The 23304-nt window shown below is 40.7% G+C and overlaps 1 protein-coding gene across 4 annotated transcripts in view; it reads right to left on the bottom strand.

The window, feature by feature from the left end:
* edaradd (EDAR-associated death domain) overlaps positions 1–23304 on the bottom strand; it is a 67912-nt gene that overhangs the window by 15605 nt on the left and 29003 nt on the right. For 2 of the 4 annotated variants that reach the window (XM_043695532.1, XM_043695530.1), the window contains 4 exons: positions 21247–21299; positions 18712–18760; positions 14129–14208; positions 5579–5630 (listed from right to left, as the gene is read on the bottom strand). In XM_043695532.1, coding sequence (XP_043551467.1) covers positions 5579–5630; positions 14129–14208; positions 18712–18760; positions 21247–21299 — 234 coding nt within the window. Of the gene's footprint in view, positions 1–5578; positions 5631–14128; positions 14209–18711; positions 18761–21246; positions 21303–23304 lie in introns of all 4 variants that reach the window. The other 2 variants (XM_043695531.1, XM_043695529.1) reach the window with 1 other exon arrangement.

The following is a 23304-nucleotide window of genomic DNA, read 5'->3' on the forward strand; positions in this document are numbered from 1 at the left end:
ATGCCTTTGATTTGAGGCATGAGCATGATGCCAGGCACAGCACCTTCCAGCCTGGAAGGGGAGGTACCATCCTGTGGTTAATATTCTGAGAAAGGGCCATTAGCATTTGCATTATTTTTGCCTGACCTGCAATGGTTCTGGAATCAACACCGCACAAGTTCAGTGTCTCAGTGAGTTTCTGTTGTTCGCAGCTTGGTGGAAATTTGCAAGTAGCTGAGTGGGTTGTTGCGTGTAAACATTTCAAACTTTTCACTACCAGAATGTCTCTGAACTTCTGGGAAATAGCCCACCTCAAGGCTTGCTTTAAGCTTCATACTGGAATAATTCTCCATATTCCTCCCATTTGGCTTGAGACTCCAACTGGTCTAAGTAATAACCAATTTTTTCTGTCCTGAAGCTGTGACAGCACCACTCGTTGGCCAAGGAAACTTGCTCCAGTTTTGAAATAATTCCACAGAGGTTAGTATCCCGTCACCAAGTTACTCTCTATTAATACATGGAGAGTCCTTGACACTGATCCAATTCCCTCAGAATTCAGCTCTGACAGTGAACAGAACCTCTGACACTCCTGTTCTTATCTGTCAGGACTCACTGATTGGACCAGATTAACAGCCCCAAACAGGGAATCCATATTCTTTGAGGTCAACCTGGCTGGCCTTGTTACAATCACTACAGGTTTCAAATATGAAAGGGTATCAGAAATCTGGTTAGCCAAGGACAAGCGTTGACATACTCTGCTGAAAGGCGTAAAACAGTCTTCTTATGCTGGGCTCCAACTCCTTGTGACGTTCTGTGAAGTATCACACCATGTATATCCCAACTGCTCCTTCAGCATTCTCTGATATCATCAGCAAATTGTGGAGTGGGATGGCCAACTGTGAAAAACCTTGGACAAATCACCTACACTAACAAGCAAAGCCAAAGAAACCACATGGTTCCCTTGCTGTCTTAGGCCTGGCCCACTCCTCTTCCACTCAGGTTTTCCCATTGTCTGGAGTAATGATTTCCTTGGGAACAAAGTGGCCCAGATACTGTACTTGTATTTGAAACATTGGCACTTCTCTAGTTGACTCTGAAGTTAGCGGCAACAAGTGGGCTAACATGGTATATAGTCTTGCAACAGTCTCCTTCAATGTTGAGTCAAAGATGAGCATCTTGTCCAGATAACTACAAGGGACTAGGAATTAAAGTCACTGAAAGCTTTATCCAGCACACATAAAAGTGGCAGGAGCATTAAAGAACCCAATCAGCCTTTTTGTGTATTCATAAAGTCCTCTGGTACCCATCTGATATGTCATCTTTTCAATGTCTTGTTTAGCAATGAATAGCTGGTTTGTATAGGGTAGGCCAAATTAAGAATACAGAAATACTCTTCATCTTTGAAAAATTGCAATGCTTTCTTAGTCCTAGGTAGACAGTAAGGATCCTTATAAGTCTTTATGTTAAGTGTGACAGGATCAAAAGAGATACTCAGGTTTCTTTCTTCCTAATGAGAATTATGAGGGAGGCATGCAGACCTGATGACTCTTGAATGACACCTATTCCAAAGACTTCTGCAGGTAGTCCTAGAATTCCTCCCAGTGATGGGATGGGATCCTATAGTAAGAAATCTTTACAGAATGATCATGTTTAATCACATCTTGTGACTTACCAGGTCACCATCATTTTTACTGAAAGTGATCTTACACTTGATGAGAATCAAGACAAGTTGCCTCCTCTATGTCTCCTCCAATCCATCCTTGTCCACCTTCAAAATGTGGTTGGAGATATATCCTCCAGTCAATTTACTGCCCATGACAGTAGCAATTTGAAGGCCAGTAACAGACATTTTTAAAATAAAAGAACTATGGTGCTGGAAATCTGACACAAAAACAGAAATTGCTGGAGAAATGTAGCAGGTCTGGCAGCTTTTGTGGAAAGAAAGCAGAGTTTTGGTCCAGTGACCCTTCTTCTGAAGCTTTCTCTTCAGAGATGCGTATAAGCATTCTTAGTTGGACACATGCATTTTTGTCACTGAAATTGGCAAGCAACATGCACACCCAACTTTTTTCTCCCATGGTGACCAGGGGAGCTCCCAGAGTTACACCAAGTGGAAGTTCTAATACATGTGAGACAGGATGACACTCTAGCAAGGCCTGATGTTGACTAGTCGATGGTGGTTGGCATAAAGTTTCAACAGCAGTGATGATTCAGTTGGTAAAAGAGCAGCCTGACTTGCTGCTACTCAAACAGTTCTAAAATCCCACGCAAGCTGGAACACTAAGCAAGGTCCTGTGCGCATCTGTCAACTTCATTACGTGCTGTTTTCCGAGCAGTCATCATACACGTTTTCCAAGGATGCCCAGATATCATTTAATACAGAGGAACCTCGATTATCCGAACGAGACGGGCGGACACTATTTTGTTCAGATAATTGATTATTCGATTACTTGATTCAATGCCTTTCCTCTGGCTCTTTAAGTTTTCTGTTAAGTCTGCTCCCCGTTGAGGAGACCAGGTAGCAGCACACCGCGCACGAGCCCCTGCCCCCACCGTCTGTTCCCACCCGCCCCCAACCCTGTCCAATACTGCCCCCCTACCCTTTTCGCCTCCCACCCACCCCCCTCTATCTGCCCCCACCCCCTCTCCGGGGCAGCTAGACTGGACACCATCAGCAAGACTGCTGCTGCTACCTTTTGGGGGGGTGAGTCTCCAAATAGCACGCACACATACACACAGGTTCCACCTTTGCCCTGTACAGGACAATGTTGGAGAGACGATCTGGGGAAGGGGGTTTAAGGTACACACCTATGTAGAACTGCAGGGAAAAGTTTGGGAGAGAGAGAGGGCGGAAGGTCGGTTATTTGGAGACAGTGCCTGTAATCCAATCCTATGAAACAGAGACGTGGATGAAGGAACAGATATCTATCAGCTCATACTCCTCAGCCAGATGCTCATTGAAAAACTGGTGGGTAATGGCTGATTCCTCAATTCCTGTGCCGATTAGGTTTGTCTACTTTGCCAAATTTCCCACAATTTCAAGTCCGTATCACTCTACATAAGACTGAACCTCTTCCTGAAGGAATCTCATCCTGTGCTTGGCTTATGCTGAAAGACCCAACTTGAGAACAGAAGGCCATTGCACCAAATGGAATCTCTGCATCTGACAGCAGTGATAGCAGAGCTCATTGAGGGCAGTCCCATTTGAAGTAACCAACCCTGTAACAATTCCAAAACCTCTTTACAGCATCCCTTGAACTGATTTGGCCATGGAGTTTACTGTGGAGATCAGACAAGGTCTGGATCTGAGCATTCTGTGCAGCAATATGTTTCTACTATCTCTTCAGCTTGAGGTCCACCTTCCCATCTATGCCAACAGTCACCTCCTTGATGTTAGCCTTTTCTCGGTCTTAGTAGTCCAATCTTTCTCCATGATCTAGATGATGTGATTCCATATTTCAAAGAAAGACAACTGAAGTCTGCCACTATTAAACTTCTTCAACACTTTTTGGATGGTCCCATCCCTCACTGCTTCTGCCAGACGGTTCTCCAGTATCCTGTTTGTTGGCGGATTGAAAAGCGGGATCGGGAAGATGATACAATCAAGAAATGTAATTTGTTTCGGGAACTGGAAAGCAGATTCCTTTCTTTGAGTTGATTGCAAGGATAAAATTTCTGCCGTAATTGTGTCAAGCTACTACAATCCCTAAAAACCTTTGTTATTATCTCAGAGATCTACTGCAGATTTCATTGAATATCTGCACATCTTTCCAGTATTTCTTGAAGGGCTTCCCCATACAGATGTTCAATCAGAAACTGCTCAGTCATGTTGAGGCTCCCAGATGCTATGAGCATCCATCCAGTCTTCATTTGCTGTATCATCAGATGTTTCTGGTCTTCCCCTGAATCTGTTCAACTTCCTATTCATCAGTTGGTCGAAAGTCTGACTAGAAGTATCATCTCCTTTCTCCACAGTATCAAGAGAATGCACACTGCTGTGAACTTCTGCTTGGTTTGGCCTATAACGTCCAATTCCCCCTGTCAATATCTGAGCGTCCAATGATCCTGCAGCTGCGTCAACCTCCGTCATGGACTTTGCCAGTTTCAACTTCTCCATTATCTGCTCCATCTTGGTCAGGTGCCCAATAAACTTATAGGCCACAATTTGATATCTGTAGAAAGCTTGCCAACAATAGCCGAAATGTCACGAGATTTAGAGTCAGAGTCATACAGCACAGAGACAAACCCTTCAGTACAAATCATGCATGCTGACCAGGTATCCTAAACTGAACAAGACCCATTTGCCTGCATTTGGCCCATTTCCCTCTAAAACTTTCCTATTCATGACTTATCCAAATGTATTTTAAATGTTGTAATTGTGCCTGCCTCTACCACTTTTAGCAGCTCATTCCACATTCACAGTACCCTCGGTGTGACAAAGTTTCCCCTCAGGTCCCCTTTAAATCTTTCCCTCTCACCTTAAACCTATACCCTGTAGTTTTGGACTCCCCTACTCTTGAAAAAATACCTTGGCTATTTATCTTATTTATGCCCCTCATGATTTTATAAACTTCTTTCAGGTCACCTCTCAGTGTCTGATGCTCCAGGTAAAACGACCTTGACTATCTGGCCTCTCCTTATAATTCAAACCCTGCAATCCTGGCAACATCCTTGCAAATATTTTCTGGAACCTTTCTAGTTTAAACAACATTTTTCCTATACCTAAAGATCATGAAAGCAGATTCTTTATTCCACTGGCGTCATAAGAACATAAGAACTAGGAGCAGGAGTAGGCCATCTGGCCCTTCAAGACCGTTCTACCATTCAATAAGATCTTGGGTGATTTTTTTCATGGCCTCAGCTCCACTTTCCCACCCTCTTTCCAATACCCTTAATTCCTTTACTGTTCAAAAAAGCATCTATCTTAGCTTTAAAAACATTTACTGTGGAAGCCTCAACTACTTCACTAGGCAGGGAATTGCACTGATTCACAACCCTCTGGGTGAAGAAATTCCTTCTTAATTCAGTCCTCAATCTGCTCCCCCTAATTTTCAGGCTATGCCCTCTTATCCTAGTTTCACTGGCTAGTGGAAACATTATCTCTACCTCTATTTTATCTATTCCCTTCATAATTTTATATATATCTATAAGATCCTCCATCATTCTTCTAAATTCAGACCTCACAGCTGCAGGTCTGAGATGGGGGATGTGATGTTCTCTCCTACCTGTTCTTCATGCCATTGCTGGATCTGCAAATGAACTATTCTGTCCCAGGGAAATTCTAGAAATTGTGAAGCAACATTAAGAAGCAGAGTCTTTGTATATGGCATTGCCATATTTCTCTTGATTTAAGGGGAATGGTTAAGAAAATCAGAACACTGGTTAGTGTAAGAGATCTATGAATGAGTACCCAAATCTAGATCGAAAGAAACAAAACTGCAGGATAACTAAACATTAAAAGGCTGTTGGTTCAAAAAGAATTGCACTTTTACATTTAATATTTGTCAAATAATATTTGATAAGACTGACCTGTAATTTAGCCCAAATAACACCATCTTTTGTAGTTATGATAATTAACTGTAGAAATGGCGCATTTTACCTTCTTCTGATAAACATTCTTCTTCAGTGTGCCGGCTGTCATTCTCTTCAGGCTGCATGGCAATTACAATATAGTACATTTCAGTGAGGGTAACATCACAGTAAAACATATTAATTTGGACTTAAAGCAAGAAGAAAATACTTTTGAACAAAAATACAAAGCTAATAGCTTTTAAACTAAAGTCTTATTTTCAGCAGGCTTGCTTCAAGATCAGAACAATTGCATCTTTTTCTTGTCCACTGTTATCTGACTTATGAACAGATCTCCCACATATTAGAGATGATTTTGCTCTGCAACTTTTCTGTAGCTGTAACACTACATTTTGCATTCTGTTCTATTACCCTGATGTACTAAGGTAAGGTATGATTTGTCTGGATAGCATGCAAGACAATACTTTTCATTGTATCTTGGTACATGAAACAATAATAAATCAAATCAAATCATTCAGGTTATTGCAAACAAACTCACTTATAATTATCACCTGGGATTAATTCCACCTTGAAATGCAAGAGGCCCTTCTCCATCTGTCTCTGGATCAGTTGGGGAGATCCTCCAAGGCACATCAGGTAAATAAAATGTATACAAGCAATTATAGTTTAATGCAATAATACCTTATGACTGGCTCTTTATCCCTATTTAAACGTATTGCACAAATGTTCTACACTGAAACGAGCAATTTTATTTGTCTTCATCTCAAGCCACAAAAAGATTTGACCTTTTCCTTTGATGCCTAACAAACATTGCCTGATACTAACAATTGATTTATGTCATGTGTAACAAGACAAAGCTTTTAATCTACTTCTTTGGTGCAATGGTCTCATAAAATAAATGTTATAAAATATACATCAGCCTGTTTCATGATTTTCTTTTTGCTTTACTTGATCATGCTGCAGATGGTCTTGACATGAGTGGGTAGAAGACTAAAGGGAAGTTGGAAATAATAAATTCACAAAAAGATTCAGGACAAGAAACTGATCACTCCGCCCTGTGCTTTTCCTTGTATGAATCATGCTAATCACTCCCATTTTCCTGGTTGTTGCAGAACAATGGCAGAGTTCCTACCTTTGAGCCAGGGGACCGGCCTGCAAGTCTCATCTGCTTCAGATACCTGTCATAAAAAGTCTGGACAAGCTGATTTAAAGCCCTCTTGTGCCACAGTGCTAATGTCTCTACCCCTGGACTCGGAAGCCTGGATTCAAGTCACACCTGCTCTAGAGGTGTGTAATATCATCCATGAACAGGTTGATTAGAAAAAGAGGTTATTTTTTTTTAAAAATCACATTTTCCTTTTCCCTTATCATACTACTTGCTATTCATCTTTTTCAAGTAACCATCTAAAACAAAAATTAATGTACACTGCTTCAAGAACAGCTTGTGGCAGAGAATTCCACATTTTAATTATCCTCTCTGTATTGTCACTTTTACTATGCTCCCATCTAAATATTTTTGTTAACGTGTACTGTCATTATTGCCTCACCAGCCAGGGGAACTGACCAGATTTGATTGCCAATAGCACATATCTCTATTGGAACATTTCACAATTCTAGCCATAGTTAAACAAATTATAAACTTGAAGAACTCCATCATTACAACACTTGGCTGTCATAGAGTTGGAGATATACAGCATGGAAACAGACCCTTCGGTCCAACCTGTCCATGCCGACCAGATATCCCAACCCAATCTAGTCCCACCTGCCAGCACCTGGCCCATATCCCCCCAAACCCTTCCTATTCATATACTCATCCAAATGCCTTTTAAATGTTGCAATTGTACCAGCCTCCACCATTTTCTCCGGCAGCTCATTCCATTCACATACCACCCTCTGTGTGAAAAAGTTGCCCCTTAGGTCCCTTTTATATCTTTCTGCTCTCACCTTAAACCTATGCACTCTAGTTCTGGATTCCCCCACCCAGGAAAAAGACTTTGTCTATTTATCCTATCCATGCCCCTCATAATTTTGTAAACCTCTGTAAAGTCACCCCTCAGCCTCCGACGCTCCAGCAAAAACAACCCCAGCCTGTTCAGCCTCTCCCTATAGCTCAAATCCTCCAACCCTGGCAACATTCTTGTAAATCTTTTCTGAACCCTTTCAAGTTTCACAACATCTTTCCGATAGGAAGGAGACCAGAATTGCATGCAATATTCCAACAGTGGCCTAACCAATGTCCTGTGCTCTGACCAATAAAAGAAAATATACCAAACGCCTTCTTCACTATCTTATCTACCAGCGACTCCACATTCAAGGAGCTATGAACCTGCACTCCAAGGTCTCTTTGTTCAGCAACACTGTCTAGAACTTTACAAAATAGTGTATAAGTCCTGCTAAGAGGTGTTGTCCCAAAATGCAGCACCTCGCATTTATCTGAATTAAACTCCATCTGTCACTTCTCAGCCCATTGGCCCATCTGATCAAGATCCTGTTGTAATCTGAGGTCACCTTCTTCGCTGTCCACCACACCTCCAATTGTGGTGTCACCTGCAAACTTACTAGCTGTACCTCTCTTATGCTCACATCCAAATCATTTATATAATTGACAAAAAGTAGAGGACCCAGCACCGATCCTCTGGTCACAGGCCTCCAGTCTGAAAAACAACCCTCCACCACCACCCTCTGTCTTCTACCTTTGAGCCAATTCTGTATCCAAATGGCGGGTTCTCCCTTTATTCCGTGAGATCTAACCTTGCTAACCAGTTTCCCATGGGGAACCTTGTCGAACGCCTTACTGAATCCATATAGGTCACATCTACTGCTCTGCCCTCATCAATCCTCTTTGTTACTTCTTCAAAAAACTCAATCAAGTTTGTGAGACATGATTTCCCACACACAAAGCCATGTTGATTATCCCTAATCAGTCCTTGCCTTTCCATGGCATCCTGTCCCTCAGGATTCCCTCTAACAACTTGCCCACCACCGACGTCAGGCTCACTGGTCTATAGTTCCCTGGCTTGTCCTTACTACCCTTCTTAAAGAAGGCACCATGTTAGCCAACCTCCAGTCTTCTGGCACCTCACCTGTGACTATCGATGATACAAATATCTCAGCAAAAGGCCCAGCAATCACTTCTCTAGCTTCCCACAGAGTTCAAGAATACATCTGATCAGGTCCTGGGGATTTATTCACCTTTATGCTTTTCAAGACATCCAGCACTTCCTCCTCTGTAATATTGACATTTTGCAAGGTGACACCATCTATTTCACTACTTTCTTTATCTTACATATCCTTTTCCATAGTAAATACTGATGCAAAATGCTCGTTTAGTATCTCGTCCGTCTCCTGCGATTCTATACAAAGGCCACCTTGCTGATCTTTGAGGGACCCTATTCTCTCCCTAGTTACCCTTTTGTCCTTAATATATTTGAAAAACCTTTGGATTCTCCTTAATTCTATTTGCCAAAGCTATCTCATGTCCCCTTTTGGCCCTCCTGATTTCCCTCTTAAGTGTACTCCTACTTCCTTTATACTCTTCTAAGGATTCACTCGATCTATCCTGTCTGTACCTGACATATGCTTCCTTCTTTTCTTAACCAAACTCTCAATTTCTTTAGTCATCCAGCATTCCCTATACCTACCAGCCTTTCCTTTCACCCTAACAGGAATATACTTTTTCTGGATTCTCGTTATCTCATTTCTGAAGGCTTCTCACCTGTGAACATTTGCCTCCAATTAGCTTTTGAAAGTTCTTGCCTAATACCATCAAAATTGGCCTTTCTCCAATTTAGAACTTCAACGTTTTGATCTGGTCTATCCTTTTCCATCATTATTTTAAATCTAATATAATTATGGTCGATGGCCCCAAAGTGCTCCCCCCACTGACACCTCAGTCACCTGCCCTGCCTTATTTCCCAAGAGTAGGTCAGGTTTTGCACATCCTCTCGTAAGTACATCCACATACTGAATCAGAAAATTGTCTTGTACACACTTAAGAAATTCTTCTCCATCTAAACCCTTAACACTATGGCAGTCCCAGTCCATGTTCAGAAAGTTAAAATCCCCAACCATAACCACCCTATTATTCTTACAGATAGCTGAGATCTCCTTACAAGTTTGTTTCTCAATTTCCCTCTGACTATTAGGGGTCTATAATACAATCCCAATAAGGTGATCATCCCTTTCTTATTTCTCACTTCCACCCAAATAACTTCCCTGGATGTATTTCCAGGAATATCCTCCCTCAGCACAGTTGTAATGCTATCCCTTATCAAAAATGCCACTCCCCCTCCTCTCTTTTCTCCCTCTCTATCCTTCCTTCGCATTTGTATCCTGGAACATTAAGCTGCCAGTCCTGCCCATCGCTAAGCCATGTTTCTATAATTGCTATGATATCCCAGTCCCATGTTCCTAACCATGCCCTGAGTTCACCTGCCTTCCCTGTTGGTCCCTTGCATTTAAATAAATGCAGTTTAATTTATTAGTCCTAATTTGTCCCTTCTTGCCCTGACTGTTTGACTCGCTTTTGTTCTCAACTGTACCAGTCTTTCCTCACTATCTCCCTGGGTATCACCCCCCACCTTACTAGTTTAAATCCTCCCATGCAGCTCCAGCGAATCTCCCTACCAGTATATTAGTCCCCTTCCAATTTAGGTGCAATACGTCTTTCTTGCACAGGTCACTTCTACCCCAAAAGAGATTTCAATGATCTAAAAATGTAAATCCCATACACCAGCTCCTCAGCCATGCATTCATCTGCTCTATCCTCCTATTCCTGCCCTCACTAGCTTGTAGCACCAGGAGTAATCCAGATATTACTACTCTCGAGGACCTTCTTTTTAGGTTCTTGCCTAACTCTCTGTAATCTCCCTTCAGAATTTCAACCTTTTCCCTTCCTATGTTGTTGGTTCCAATATGGACAATGACCTCTTGCTGGCCCCTCTCCCCCTTGAGAACATTCTGCACCCCCTCTGAGACATCCTTGATCCTGGCACCAGGGAAAGCAACACACCATTCTGATTTCTCGCTGCTGACCACAGAAATGTCTGTCTGTACCTCGAACTAGAGAGTCCCCGAACACATTGATCTCTTGGAACCCGATGTACCACTCATTGCATTAGAGTCAGTCTCAATACTAGAAACTTGGCTGTTCATGCTATGTTCCCCAGAGAATCCATCACCCCCTACATTTTCCAAAATAGCATACTTGTTTGAAATGGGTACAGCCACAGAAGGCTCCCTCACTAGCTGCCTACCTCTCTTACCTTTCCTGGAATTAACCCATCTATATGACTGTATCTGAGACTTTCCCCCTTCGTATAACTGCCATCCATCACATACTGTTGCTGTTGAAAATTCCTCATTGCTTCTAATTGTCTCTCCAACCGGTCCATTTGATCTGATAAGATTCACAACCAACAGCATTTATTGCAGTTATTATCTGCAGTAACCCTTAAACTCTCTTTATATTCCCACATGACAAGAAGCGCATATCACTCTACTAAAGGCCATTTTTGCTCCTTCACAATCTACAGACCCAGAAAATAACACCATCTTATTCCTGTACAAAACACTTCCCCAGGCTAAATTAATAATTTTGGCTTATATTTTAAGTTTAATCAAGAGACATATCTCAAAAAACATATAATCAAGAAAGAACCCACACTACTCACTACTGCAGACTTTCTGTTGGTCCCACTTAAAAACAGCACACTTATCTGCTTCTGTGCTGTGAACTTCACCCAAACAGTTCCTCCAAGATCAGTTTTGAATTTCACTGTTTTTGAATTTTCCCAGACACACTCCGATGTCCAGCGATACATGAATTCAAACAGCAAAGGCAGTAACTGTGCAGATTCACTGCTACATCAGTTTCTTTCTCTCTCTCTCCTGCACTGACCTTACCATGTGCTTCCTTTGTCTGTTCTTCCCCCTTTTAAAATTGCTGTGGTTTTGACTTTTTTTTCCAAAGTTTCAAAACAATGCAACAGCATATAAAGCAGTAATTGCTGCTCCTGGAATTTGAGGAAATCACCTCCAACACTTAAAATACCTCAATAAAGGAGCAGCTGTTACAGCCAGAAATTTTTTCTGTCCTCCATCTTGGATTACCCAGAATCCTTGTGAAAAGGCACTGTCATGTCATATTACTTAACTGTATCCCCGTACCTTTACTAACATCTTAATGAATTCAGATTGCACTTTTGAAAACTGATCTTACATTTTTCTTGATCTGTTGGTGTCATGCTTGGCCATTTGAAATCATGTGCTGTTGTAATATCCTAAACACTGGTCAGTATTTTGTGTAATTCTGAAGCTCAGTCTGACCCTAGGCCTACAGTGAAAACAGATGGAACCGACCCTTGCCGGCACCGGCACTCGATCCATCACACACTGACCATTTCCTTGAACTCACCACACTTTCCGAAGTGCATGGCCAGGGCAATAAGTGTATAACCAAGCATCATACATGGCTAAGCCAGGCATTCAAGATAGTGCCCAAGGGGACTGAGAAAGAATCACTGAAAAGAAAAGCATTGATCGATCTCAAGACTGTCAAAACTGACCTTCATTGAGTGCAAGAGCATTCCTCTGAAATCAGAATATTAGGGGTCACAATAAGATACAAACCCTAAGGAGTCTTCTTGCTGCTGGACACAGGTGGCCACAGGTATATTGTCAAACCATTAGCTGAGAATTAATCTCCTTGGTTCTGCAACACTACTGAGTGCATCGTTTGCCTCTCATCGTACACTGGACTCCTGTCCTCAAGCATGTGCCTACTGTGGATCATTTTCCAGACTTCAGTTGCCAATCATCAAGTGTTTCCAGTTCTTCTGATAAATCTATTCAGCTGACTATTCGTTAGCAAGTATAATATCTGACCAGGTGTATTGTTTCCTTCCTCCATAGCCTCAAGAGAACACAGACTTGACTTGATTTGGCATAAGGTTCTAATTCCCTCTTCTAATACATGAGCCTCCAATGATCTGGAGCATCCTTAACCTCCCTCATGGGCATTATTAGTTTCAACTTCTCTACATCCATTCCATATTTCCCAGGTGCCTTTCAACCTCATCTGCCATGACTTGATGCTTACGTTGTAGAAGTCTAACAACTACTCCAGGAAAATAACATGGAATTACAACACATGGAAGGCCCAAAGATCATGAGCAAGGATTCTTTATTCCACTAGCATGGGCCATTTCAAGCATGAAGGGAATTAAGGATAAACAAGGAACATTTACGTTATGCACAGGAAAGAAATGAGGTAAAAACAATGACTGCAGATGCTGGAAACCAGATTCTGGATGCGGTCTCCTCTACATTGGGGAGACTGGGCGCCTCCTAGCGGAGGGCTTTAGAGAACATCTCCGAGACACCCGCACCAATCAACCAAATCGCCCAGTGGCTCAACATTTCAACTCCCCCTCCCACTCTGCCGAGGATATGGAGGTGCTGGTTCTCCTCCACCGCCGCTCCCTCACCACCAGACGCCTGGAGGAAGAACGCCTCATCTTCCGCCTCGGAACACTTCAACCCCAGGGCATCAATGTGGATTTCAACAGTTTCCTCATTTCCCCTTCCCCCACCTCATCCTAGCTTCTAACCTCCAGCAACTCGATCCCCTGACCTGTCCGGACTTGTCCGACCTGCCCAGCTCCTTTTCCACCTATCCACTCCACCCTCTCCTCCCTGACCTATCACCTTTATCTCCTTCCCCACTGACCTATTGTACTCTATGCCACTCTCTCCCCACCCCCACCCTCCTCTAGCTTATCTCTCCACGCTTCAGGCTCTCTGCCTTTATTCCTGATGAAGGGCTTTTGCCCGAAACGTCGATTTTGCCTGTCCTCGGATGCTGCCTGAATTGCTGTGCTCTTCCAGCACCACTGATCCAGAAACAGGAAAGAAATGTGTGGGTTACATTGGGCTGAGAAATTCTTTTGCAAGCTCTCCTTTCCCATTCATCCTCTTTTCACCAAAGACAGACTTTCCTCTCCAGTGACAGTCCATTCAATTGCTCCAGTTGACTCTCTCATTATCACTACCTAATTCTGGAGGTCCTATTACCAGAAAACAGAAGAAACTAATGGGATGATCCAGATTGTGCAACCATTGAACGCTATTGTCATTTTTATAGGCTGTCACAAATTGAAAATAGGTTTAAGCAGAGCATTTCCTTCTTCTATTCCTCTTGAAGATTGGATTCCACTTTCTTTCTTAATTATTTTGCATCAAAGACAAAGAGCATTGGATTCCTAAATTCTACTCTGTTCAGAAATTGCAAAAAGGCAGTTCAAGGAGTCCACCATTCAACTTTGCATTCTCTCTTGCTATGCCACAGCATGCTGAAGTGCTAAAGGGCCTTTAATGAGCTGAATAAGCTATTTTAAAATTCTCAGCACAAAGCTGTTTTGAAGTCAGCTATTTTTTAATAACTCACTTCAGAGGCTGAAGGAGGTGGTATTCTTATGAGACCATAGATGTGATTGTGGTTACAGGGAGAGAATTCTTTTAAAGATGCTGCTTAAACAGAGGACAGAATACTTTGAAACTTAATCTCTACAAAAGCTCACAAGCAAATCAGGGAATAAATTTGAAATGAACTTGTTTCTACCTGTCTTGTCGTTTGAAGAGTTGAAGTTAAATGTTCCAGGTTAACAGTTGTCGTATCCTGTACTAGGAGATCTGAAACACCTGTCAGCATAAATAATTGAGCTTTAGTAGGTATTGATAGATGTCAGTGCTTAATAACTGAAAGAAAGTTACTATAAAGCACTCAATACTTTAATTATCCTAAACGGGTAATGGACATTTCCTTATAAGTGATAATATTCACCAAATAATATACAAAAGTACTAAATGACACCACAATGCAATAGATATTGCTTGTGAACTACATTTCTTTGCATTGCTCCAAGGCAGGCAGCATTGGTTCAGCACTTTTAGAACTTTAATGTACTGAACTATAGTGTAGCAGTTTGCAAGTGGCGGTATAGGTGAATGATCTAAAGCAAATCAACAGGGTAGGAAAATAAAATAGCTAATCAAGATGATAGCCATTCAGGAATTAATAGAATCAAGGAATGTGGGAGAAAATGGAAACATAGCATTGAGGTAGAGATCTAATCTCCAGAGAATACTGATTGGTGGAGCAGGCCTGAAGGGCTGAATGGCCTACAGCTATTCCTAGTTTCTATGTTTCTAAATGGAACATTTCCATCTTTTGTACCAAGCTTCAACATCGGGTTCACCTAAATCAGCTACTCCAAACGTTAAACAATCATTCTAATATCCTTCTAGCTTGATAGAGAAGCAATGCCCAATTCCACCCCTGAAATGCCATGATGACCTTTCTATTTCTCAAATTAGCCACCTTTGTGGCTTCTCTTTATAAGTAAGATTGCTACTCATGAAATTCACTAATTTATTAAACAAAGCAGCACACATCATCTGGAGCTCATCTATAATGCAAAACATTTGTTCCCTCAACACCACTAATACATTATTTTTACTGCATATTATCTATTGGATACATTGCAGTAATATCCCAAGCCTACAATTTCCTCACCAAATCACACACCATCAAAATTTGGACATATATCACTATTTCTCCATTGTCATAGAATAAAAACTCTTAAATTCCCTACCTTACAATATTGTGAGAACACCTTCACTACATGGGCTGAAGCAGCTCAGGAAAGTGGTTCTCAAGGCAATTAGGGAAGAGCAAGAAATGGTGGGCTTATCAATGGCACCCATGTCTCGAGAATGATTTTTTAAAAATCCTGCCACAGTAAGAGTGGGCTTAAATTGCATCAACTGAGAACTCTGTTGAAACAGTCATATTGTCCCTAACAGATAGCATTCTTTATTTACATCATTATCTTGTCTGAATTGTCAACCTGGGTCTCAGAGATGAAAGAATAGCTGCCACCAGATTCAATATAAACTAACCTGCCTGTGCCCTATCCAAAATCAATTCAGTTGTGGCTCAGGTAGTAGCATTTGTCAATTAAATTACACTCCAAAGACTTGAGTATAAAAATCTATTCTGACAAGTCAGTTTAGTTGTGAAGGAGTCTTTTAGAGTAAACTTTAAATCATTACTGCCGGCTCTTTCAGGTGGAGATAAAAGATCCTTTGACATGATTTTGAAGAAGAGAATAGAAATTATTCCTTATGTACTGGTCAATATTTATTTCACAATCAATACCTCAAAAACAGATTGTCTGGCCATTATTACACTGCTGCTTTAAAGAACTTACTTTGTGAAAATTGGCTGCTGCATTTCCTAGCTGAAAAATGTGTTGCTGGAAAAGCGCTGCAGGTCAGGCAGCATCCAAGGAGGAGAATCGATATTTCGGAATCCTGAAGAAGGGCTTATGCCCGAAACGTCGATTCTCCTGCTCCTTGGATGCTGCCTGACCTGCTGCGCTTTTCCAGCAACACATTTTTCAGCTCTGATCTCCAGCATTTGCAGTCCTCACTTTCTCCCTGCTGCATTTCCTACACTACGACAGTGTCTATACTTCATTTGTACTTTATTAGCTGTACAGCACTTTGAGGCATCCCATGGTCATGAAAGAAGAAATGTAGAAACATGGAAACTACAAGCAGGAGTAGGTCATTCAACTCTTCGAGCCTGTTTTGCCATTCAATATGATCACAGCTGATCTTCTATCCCAAAGTCACATTCCTGCTTTCTCTCCATACCCCATGATGTCCTTACTATCTAAACATTGACCAATCACTTACTGTGGTAGCAAATTGTACAAAGTGACCACCCTCTGAGTCAAGAAATGTTTCCTCAACTCATCCTAAAAGGCCTACACCATAACTTGAAACTGTGAAGTCTGGTTCTGGACTCCCTTACCAGGGAAAGTATCCTCTCTTCATCTGGTCTGTCTAGTCCTGGAAGAATATTCTATGTTTCAATCAGATCCCCTCTCATTATTCTAATTGCCAGTGAATACAGACTCATTTAAACCAATAACTTTTCATACTATAGTTCTGCCATCCTTGTATCAGCTGGGTGAACCTTCACTGCATTCCCTCTATGAAAGTATACCCTCTTAGATCTACCCTTATCTGCACACAATACTCCAGGAAAGTGCCACCAAGTCCTGATTAACTGTAGTAAAACACCCTTATTTCTGAACTCAGATCCCCTTGCAATGAAGGCCAACATACCATTTGTCTTCTTAATTGCTTGCTGCACCTGTCTGTTTACTTTCACTGACTGGTGTACAAGGGCACACAGATCCATTCATACATCCACATTTCCCAATATGAAACATTTAAATAATACTCTGCCTTGCTGTATTTCACACTGACGTGTATAACTTCACATTTGTCCAAGTTGTAAAGCATTTGACATGTGTTTTGCTCACATACTTAATTTGTCCAGATCACCCTGAAACTTCCTTGCATCCTCCACACATATAATCCTGCCCAGTTTTGTGTTGACAGCAAATTTGGAAACATTGCATTTGGTTCCCTCATCCAAGTCTTTTATGAATATTGTGAATAACTGGGGCCCAGGTACTGATACCTGTGGTACACCACTAATCACTGCTGGCCATTCAGGAAAATAGCCATTTATTCCCATTGTTTTCAGCCTGTCAAGCAATTCTCTACCACCAAACTGTTAACTACTTAAAAAAAAGCCTGTACTTCTATACCTGCATCGAGAAGTATTCAGGCTCACTCGCTTTTCTAAGAAATGAAATAAAAACTTACATTAAATCTATTGCTACTCTAGCATCTTCTAAGATCATAATGAAAATACACTATCAATATTCATCTTTTTGATTTTCATGGTGTTTAAAAGGACACTGATGACCTTAATGGATGCTGTGATTACCTGACAAGACCAGGCAACTAACATGGAATACAGACAAAATGTCTCTTGTAATTACAGTTTTGGTCAAGAAACACTGAAACTCAGTTCTGCGTCACAAAATGAGTAGATTTTGTTTTATTCATATTTGCATGATAACTTCACAGGCTGGAGATGAAATGGAACCTGTAAAATGTACAGTTTGAAAAAGATAGTGGAGCTGGACTTGAAATATACAAATGAAGTGTATTTCAATAGCTTGTTTTAAGCAATTAAAAAAAAGAGAAAGCAACCTAGATTGAATGAAGCAAGGATACAAAAAGCTCTTCTCTCACTCTCTCTAAATCTCAATAGAGAGCCAGTGAAAAAAAGTTAATACAGTAAAACCTCAGGTGACTGAGAAATCAAGAGTATCTGTATTTCCCCACTACTGAGGATACTGGATAGCAGCTAAACAATTGGGATGCCACTCTCACAACTTAAATACCAGAACAACTACCTTTTCTTGTCTATTTGTACTAGTTATCCCTCCACTTCTGGCTTCTTTGTAAACTCATTACCTGTGCTTTGTGATCATTTTTCTTTTCAGGTAATAAAAGTTCACTGTCTCATTCAAATTGACCTTAGAATGGCTCTCTTTCATTTTTAATCTCGTTAACTAAGTTTGACTGAAGAATGATAGCTACATTTTATAAAGGAAAAAAATGAAAAGTACTTGTTGCCACTGACCAACACAAGATTAAAAAAGAGGGAAGCTGTGACCCCCCCTCCGAGTATATTGCATATGTTTGGATTCTGCCTGCAGTACCACCCCTTTGCCCCACGTTATCAGGGCGAAACAGGGAATAGCGTCTGCATATCTTCTCAAAGAAAGGGAGGAGAAAACTTTAGGTTTTCCCTGAGCTATTCTTTAACACTTATTAGGACTGGCCCAAAGATACATCATTAAGAGCAACTTAATGATGGAAAGACTGAACACTACTGAAGATGAAATCTGTACACAATTATTAATAAGCTTGTTATTGCACTTGTATGAAATTTTTTTGTCTACTTCCTTAATAATAGGTTAATATCTTCATTAAAAGGACAGCTAATGAAATTTCAGACAAACATGCTCATGCATTTACTACATATTCAAGGTTAGTAATATAAAAACACTTAAAAATGTTTTGATCTTTGTACCAAATTTTCTGCAGATACCAGGTTGCTAATGCAAATTTATATGGTATTGTACATGATAGTCATCATTCAAAAATTGGCAGCTTTAGTTCTGACTAAAAGTACAACACAGGATGCACTATAGTTGTCTCAGTCTTGTATTCTGTCCAGTGTGTATTCTAGGGTCAGAAAGTTTATACCTTTAGTGGAAACACTGTGATCTGTAGCTTGAATAGGATATTTTTCAATCTGTGAAAGCAGAAAATAGGACATTAATTCACACACATTTGACACATATACAGTCTATCGGTAATAATAATAGGCTTTTTATGCTCAAAATATAGGAGGAAAAAGAAACACTCCAGACGATTAAATTTTATGGGTAACATTTTACAATTGCCTGCTGGCAGGTTTGCAGGTGGGACGGCTCATAAAAGTCCCCAGATGTCCTTCCTTCTACCTGCCCTTGACCTATCTGCAATTTTGCATGGAGTGGGCAAGACTGGCTTGCCTGTCCACACCCAAATGAGATCCTAATGTCATAAATTATCAGCCAATTCAGGGCCACTTCCTGCTTGCCCTCAATCTTGAGGTTGATGGGCATAGGGGATCTTATCACTGGACTGTTAATTCAGTGGTTCAGGTAACATTCTGGTGACCTGGGTTCAAATCGCCACAGCAGATGGTGGAAATTGAATTCAATCAAAATCTGGAATTAGGAGTCTAATAATGATCATGAATCAATTATCGATTGTTGGGAAAGCTATCTCGTTCACTGATATCTTTTAGGCAAAGAAACTGCTATTCTTACCTGGTCTGACCTTGATGTAACTCCAGACCACACGGCAATGTGGTTGACTCTTAACTGACCTCTGGGCAATTAAGGATCGACAATGAATGCTGGCCTGGCCAGTGACACCCTCATCCCATGAATGATTAAAACAAAAGTTCAGGGAAAGGATCAGTGGGTCACTCTGCTCTAGTCTTGCACCAGAATGGCACTCCCTGATGATACTCTTTCTATATGTCTAAATCTACCACACCTAAAGCCTGGCCCTTATGATGCTCACTTCCTCCCTGGTCTCCCCATCAGGTCGTCAATACTTCATCTCCCTAAAACCCCAGTCCTTATCTCGCTCCCCTGCTATAAGACCCAATCCCAACACACTTATTTGGTCCGAGACTCTGAGACTTAAAATCTGAGGACTGCTCATTTTCCAAGCCCTAGTCACTGCGAGCACTGCTGCTGCTGAAGAACTATCAGCTAATTACCTGAGTGCAATGCTGTTTTCAGCAAATTGAAACTCCTGGGTGTGTTAAATCGTGGTGAAGCATATGCAATCTTCAGCGACATGTTTCCCATCAACTCCTCGGGTGGCGGAGGTGTGGAAATTAATCTTGTGGAAATTTCTTCCTTATCAAAACAGTAGTTAAGGTTTTACCATAAAAGTACTAACTATAGATTTGTCAACACACTGGTTTAAACGGTGTTGAAATGGCAAGGCTTGAACTGCAAGGCAAACGTTCCCATAGTCAGGGACAATGGATACACTACATGGATAGAAACAAAATGTGAATTTGTCCAATCACACCTCCTCCTCAGTAGTAACATGGTAATGCTCTGTAGGCTGCTTATGGATTTTGAGAGGGAAAGTCAAATTAATTCTGTCTTTCAAATCACTCATCTCTTGCAATGCACATATTCTTAAAACTCGAAGCTTCTGCTGCAATGGATTTAATGGCCCAAGCAACAAGTCTTCAAACAGAAGAGGAATCTGATGGAAGCACATGCTGCAAATAGATGAAAATTGGGAATAAGAGTCTTGTGTAGTAATGAAGAATTTTCATGGGTGTGGGATCTTTCATATTCTCAAGTTGTTCTCAAAACATTCCACACACTCTTGAAGTGGTCATTGTTGTTTTATAGCAAACCTAGCTGCCAAATTGCATACAACAAAGCTTGAACAAAGTCAGGTTCAACTACCCATTCACACCCCTTAATTTCTGAACTAATCTGTGCTGCTGTAGAAACTTGCTGTACATGTTCATAAAAGATGAAGGGGAAAAATCATGGACAACTTAGTCATGTTATTATTTATTATTACATCCAGCAGTAGTCTTACACACAACCATCACCAATCACCTGTGTTATTATTTTTCATTTATTAACAACCACCAGTAAATCATCCATGTTTTCCAACTGATTAATTTACCTGCAAGGACAATGCAGACCATCAAATGTGAGGGACAGGTAGGGAGTGGGAGAGGGAGCTAAATCAAAATGAACATGGTTATTGTCACATAGTTCCTCAGAATCAGCTGAAGATACATCTGGCCAAAGCTGGATGCATTATATCTGGATGAAGTGAAAAAGGGGAATGTAGGAGGAATTCCAACTTTGTTAAGAGTAAAAGCTATGCTGCCTGACTGTGGATTGTTATCACATCAAGCATTCAAAATGCATTTAAAAACCAAATGTTGCACCATTGATTTTAGCTAATGAGAATGCTCACCATTGCACAATGGTAGGAATATACTATTCATACTCTTGCTTCATAAGTGTAAAACTGCACCTGAAACAACTACATTATTCTATATGTAAATTAAATTTCAAAATGTGTGTAATATTTACTACAAAAATGAAAGAAAATGAGGATTCAAAATCAGAGCGAATAAATGAAGTAAGGAAAACAATCATGATTCATAAAATGTGTCATGCAAGGCAGTAGTCATACCGTTTCTGAAGGAACACTAGGATCTGTATCCTCAACGGGAGTCCTGGGAACTTCTTCTGTTAAAAGCAAAAGTACAACTAATTTTTGATAAAAAAATTAAAAACTTACACAATATTACAATAAATGAGACATCATAAGATGAAAATTATAATAGAACAAATGCATACAATTTATGTACATTCCGTCAGGGCAATATTTTGAAATTGAGCTTGTTACTAACCACACCGACTCAGCCATAGGAGGTGGTTATAGTAGCTAACTAACTTTTATACAGGGAGTGGACAAAGACTCAAGAATACAATCTCTATTGGCTACTGTTATCATAACTTTGATGGAGGGGTGAAGCAGGCCCTCTAGCTGACTTGGGGCTGGCCCATGGTGCAGAAGAACTGGAAGATGACACAAATTAAAAATAAACATAACAGAGCTTTCATAGATATAATAGATCATCTTTCTTTGAAAAACACATCAATGTATCTTCTAAACTGATCTATGGAGGAGTAGAAATTTAGAGGTTCAAACACAGAAATCAGTAAAAGCTACTGCAAGGCACAAAAATAACTTGAAAAGCTAATGGAATATTGGCCTTTATCTCAAGAAGGCTGGAGCACAAAACGTGGAAGTTATGTTGCAGTTATGTCAAGATTTGATTGGGTGATATCTGGAAGACCGCACTTAGCTCTGGACATCATATTTCAGGAAGGATATATTGATCTTGGAAGGAGCACAGATTCACCAGAATGATAATGGTGGTAAAATAATTAAATACGAGGGCAGGCTGAATAATTTTTACATGCGCACTCTTGAGTTTGGAAAATTAAGAAATAATTAAGTTATATATTTAAGATACTGGATAGAGTTGATAGTTTAGATAGAAATAAACTATTTCGTCTATTATGAAGTTTAGAGCAAAGCAATGTTAATGTCAACATTGAATTTAAGCTTTTCAAGAGTAATATAGAAAGCACTTCTTCACTAAAAGGGTATTATAAACTCAGAACTCTCTCCCACTGTAAGCTGTTGAGCTGGGTTAATTGAACATTTTAAAACAATATTTTTTTAAATATATATGCTGAAAGTATTAATGTTTGCAAAACAGAGACATGTCAATGGAGTTAAGTTACAAATCAGCAATGATTGAACTGAATGTCAAAACAGGCAAGAGTTGAATGATCTACTCTGTTCAATTGGACAGAATTTTACCAGAAAACAGCAAAGTGTCAATTTTGGTGAGATTCATGAAGGGCTTCTTTCTGTGAGTGCTAATGAGACTTTTCAAATTATTCTCTGCAACTCACTTCATTACCTAAGCATCATCTGTCTATGGTGCCCCGCTCTTCATATCTTCTTCTTGCTAGAGATAAAAGTCCTCATCACTGCCAGGACCTCCCAAGAGTCCCAGTGATGGCATTTTCAAAGCCTAGCAGCATATTAGGTCAAACACTACCATCTATGAGTTCCCTTCGCCAGTCACTTAGTGAGAGGGGAAACCAAAATAAATTCTTTTCAGGGTGCAAGAGTGGCACAGCTCACATGTCATTGCAAATTCATAAATATATTGCTATTTAGGAACTAAGCTTCACAGGTTACCAAATCTTAGCCTCTTCACATTTTAGAGCCTTGTCTCAGGGATTGCTACTCTTCCCCAATGCTCAGTGTAGCCTACAGCTTAGTCATGACAACCATTGAGCTGCACTGTTCCAATGTTGTAGGTAGGGTGCTTGTGACCGCTGATGCCCCCTTTCCTACAGTAATCCATGTCCTCCAATGCACTGACAACTCCCCTATATATTGAGTTGTCGCTCTTACAAATATTGTTCCCTACATCCACAACTAATTTCCCCACCACAGCTGTAGCCTCTTATAACGCCCCCTTGAGTATCTCTGTCCTAACTGATGACTGACCAGACCCCGGATATGTGCGCAATCCTTGACTAATTTATCACAAATCCCAGTCTGATTCTCCTGGACCTGCAGGCTGGTCATGGCCTACACTCTAGACAGTAGAGATAAACACCTCTGAGCCTGACCTAGCCACTGTCAGACATGTCCAAGCCC

This window comes from Chiloscyllium plagiosum, chromosome 9 (genome assembly GCF_004010195.1).
Source record: "Chiloscyllium plagiosum isolate BGI_BamShark_2017 chromosome 9, ASM401019v2, whole genome shotgun sequence".
Taxonomy (NCBI): Eukaryota; Metazoa; Chordata; class Chondrichthyes; order Orectolobiformes; family Hemiscylliidae; genus Chiloscyllium; species Chiloscyllium plagiosum.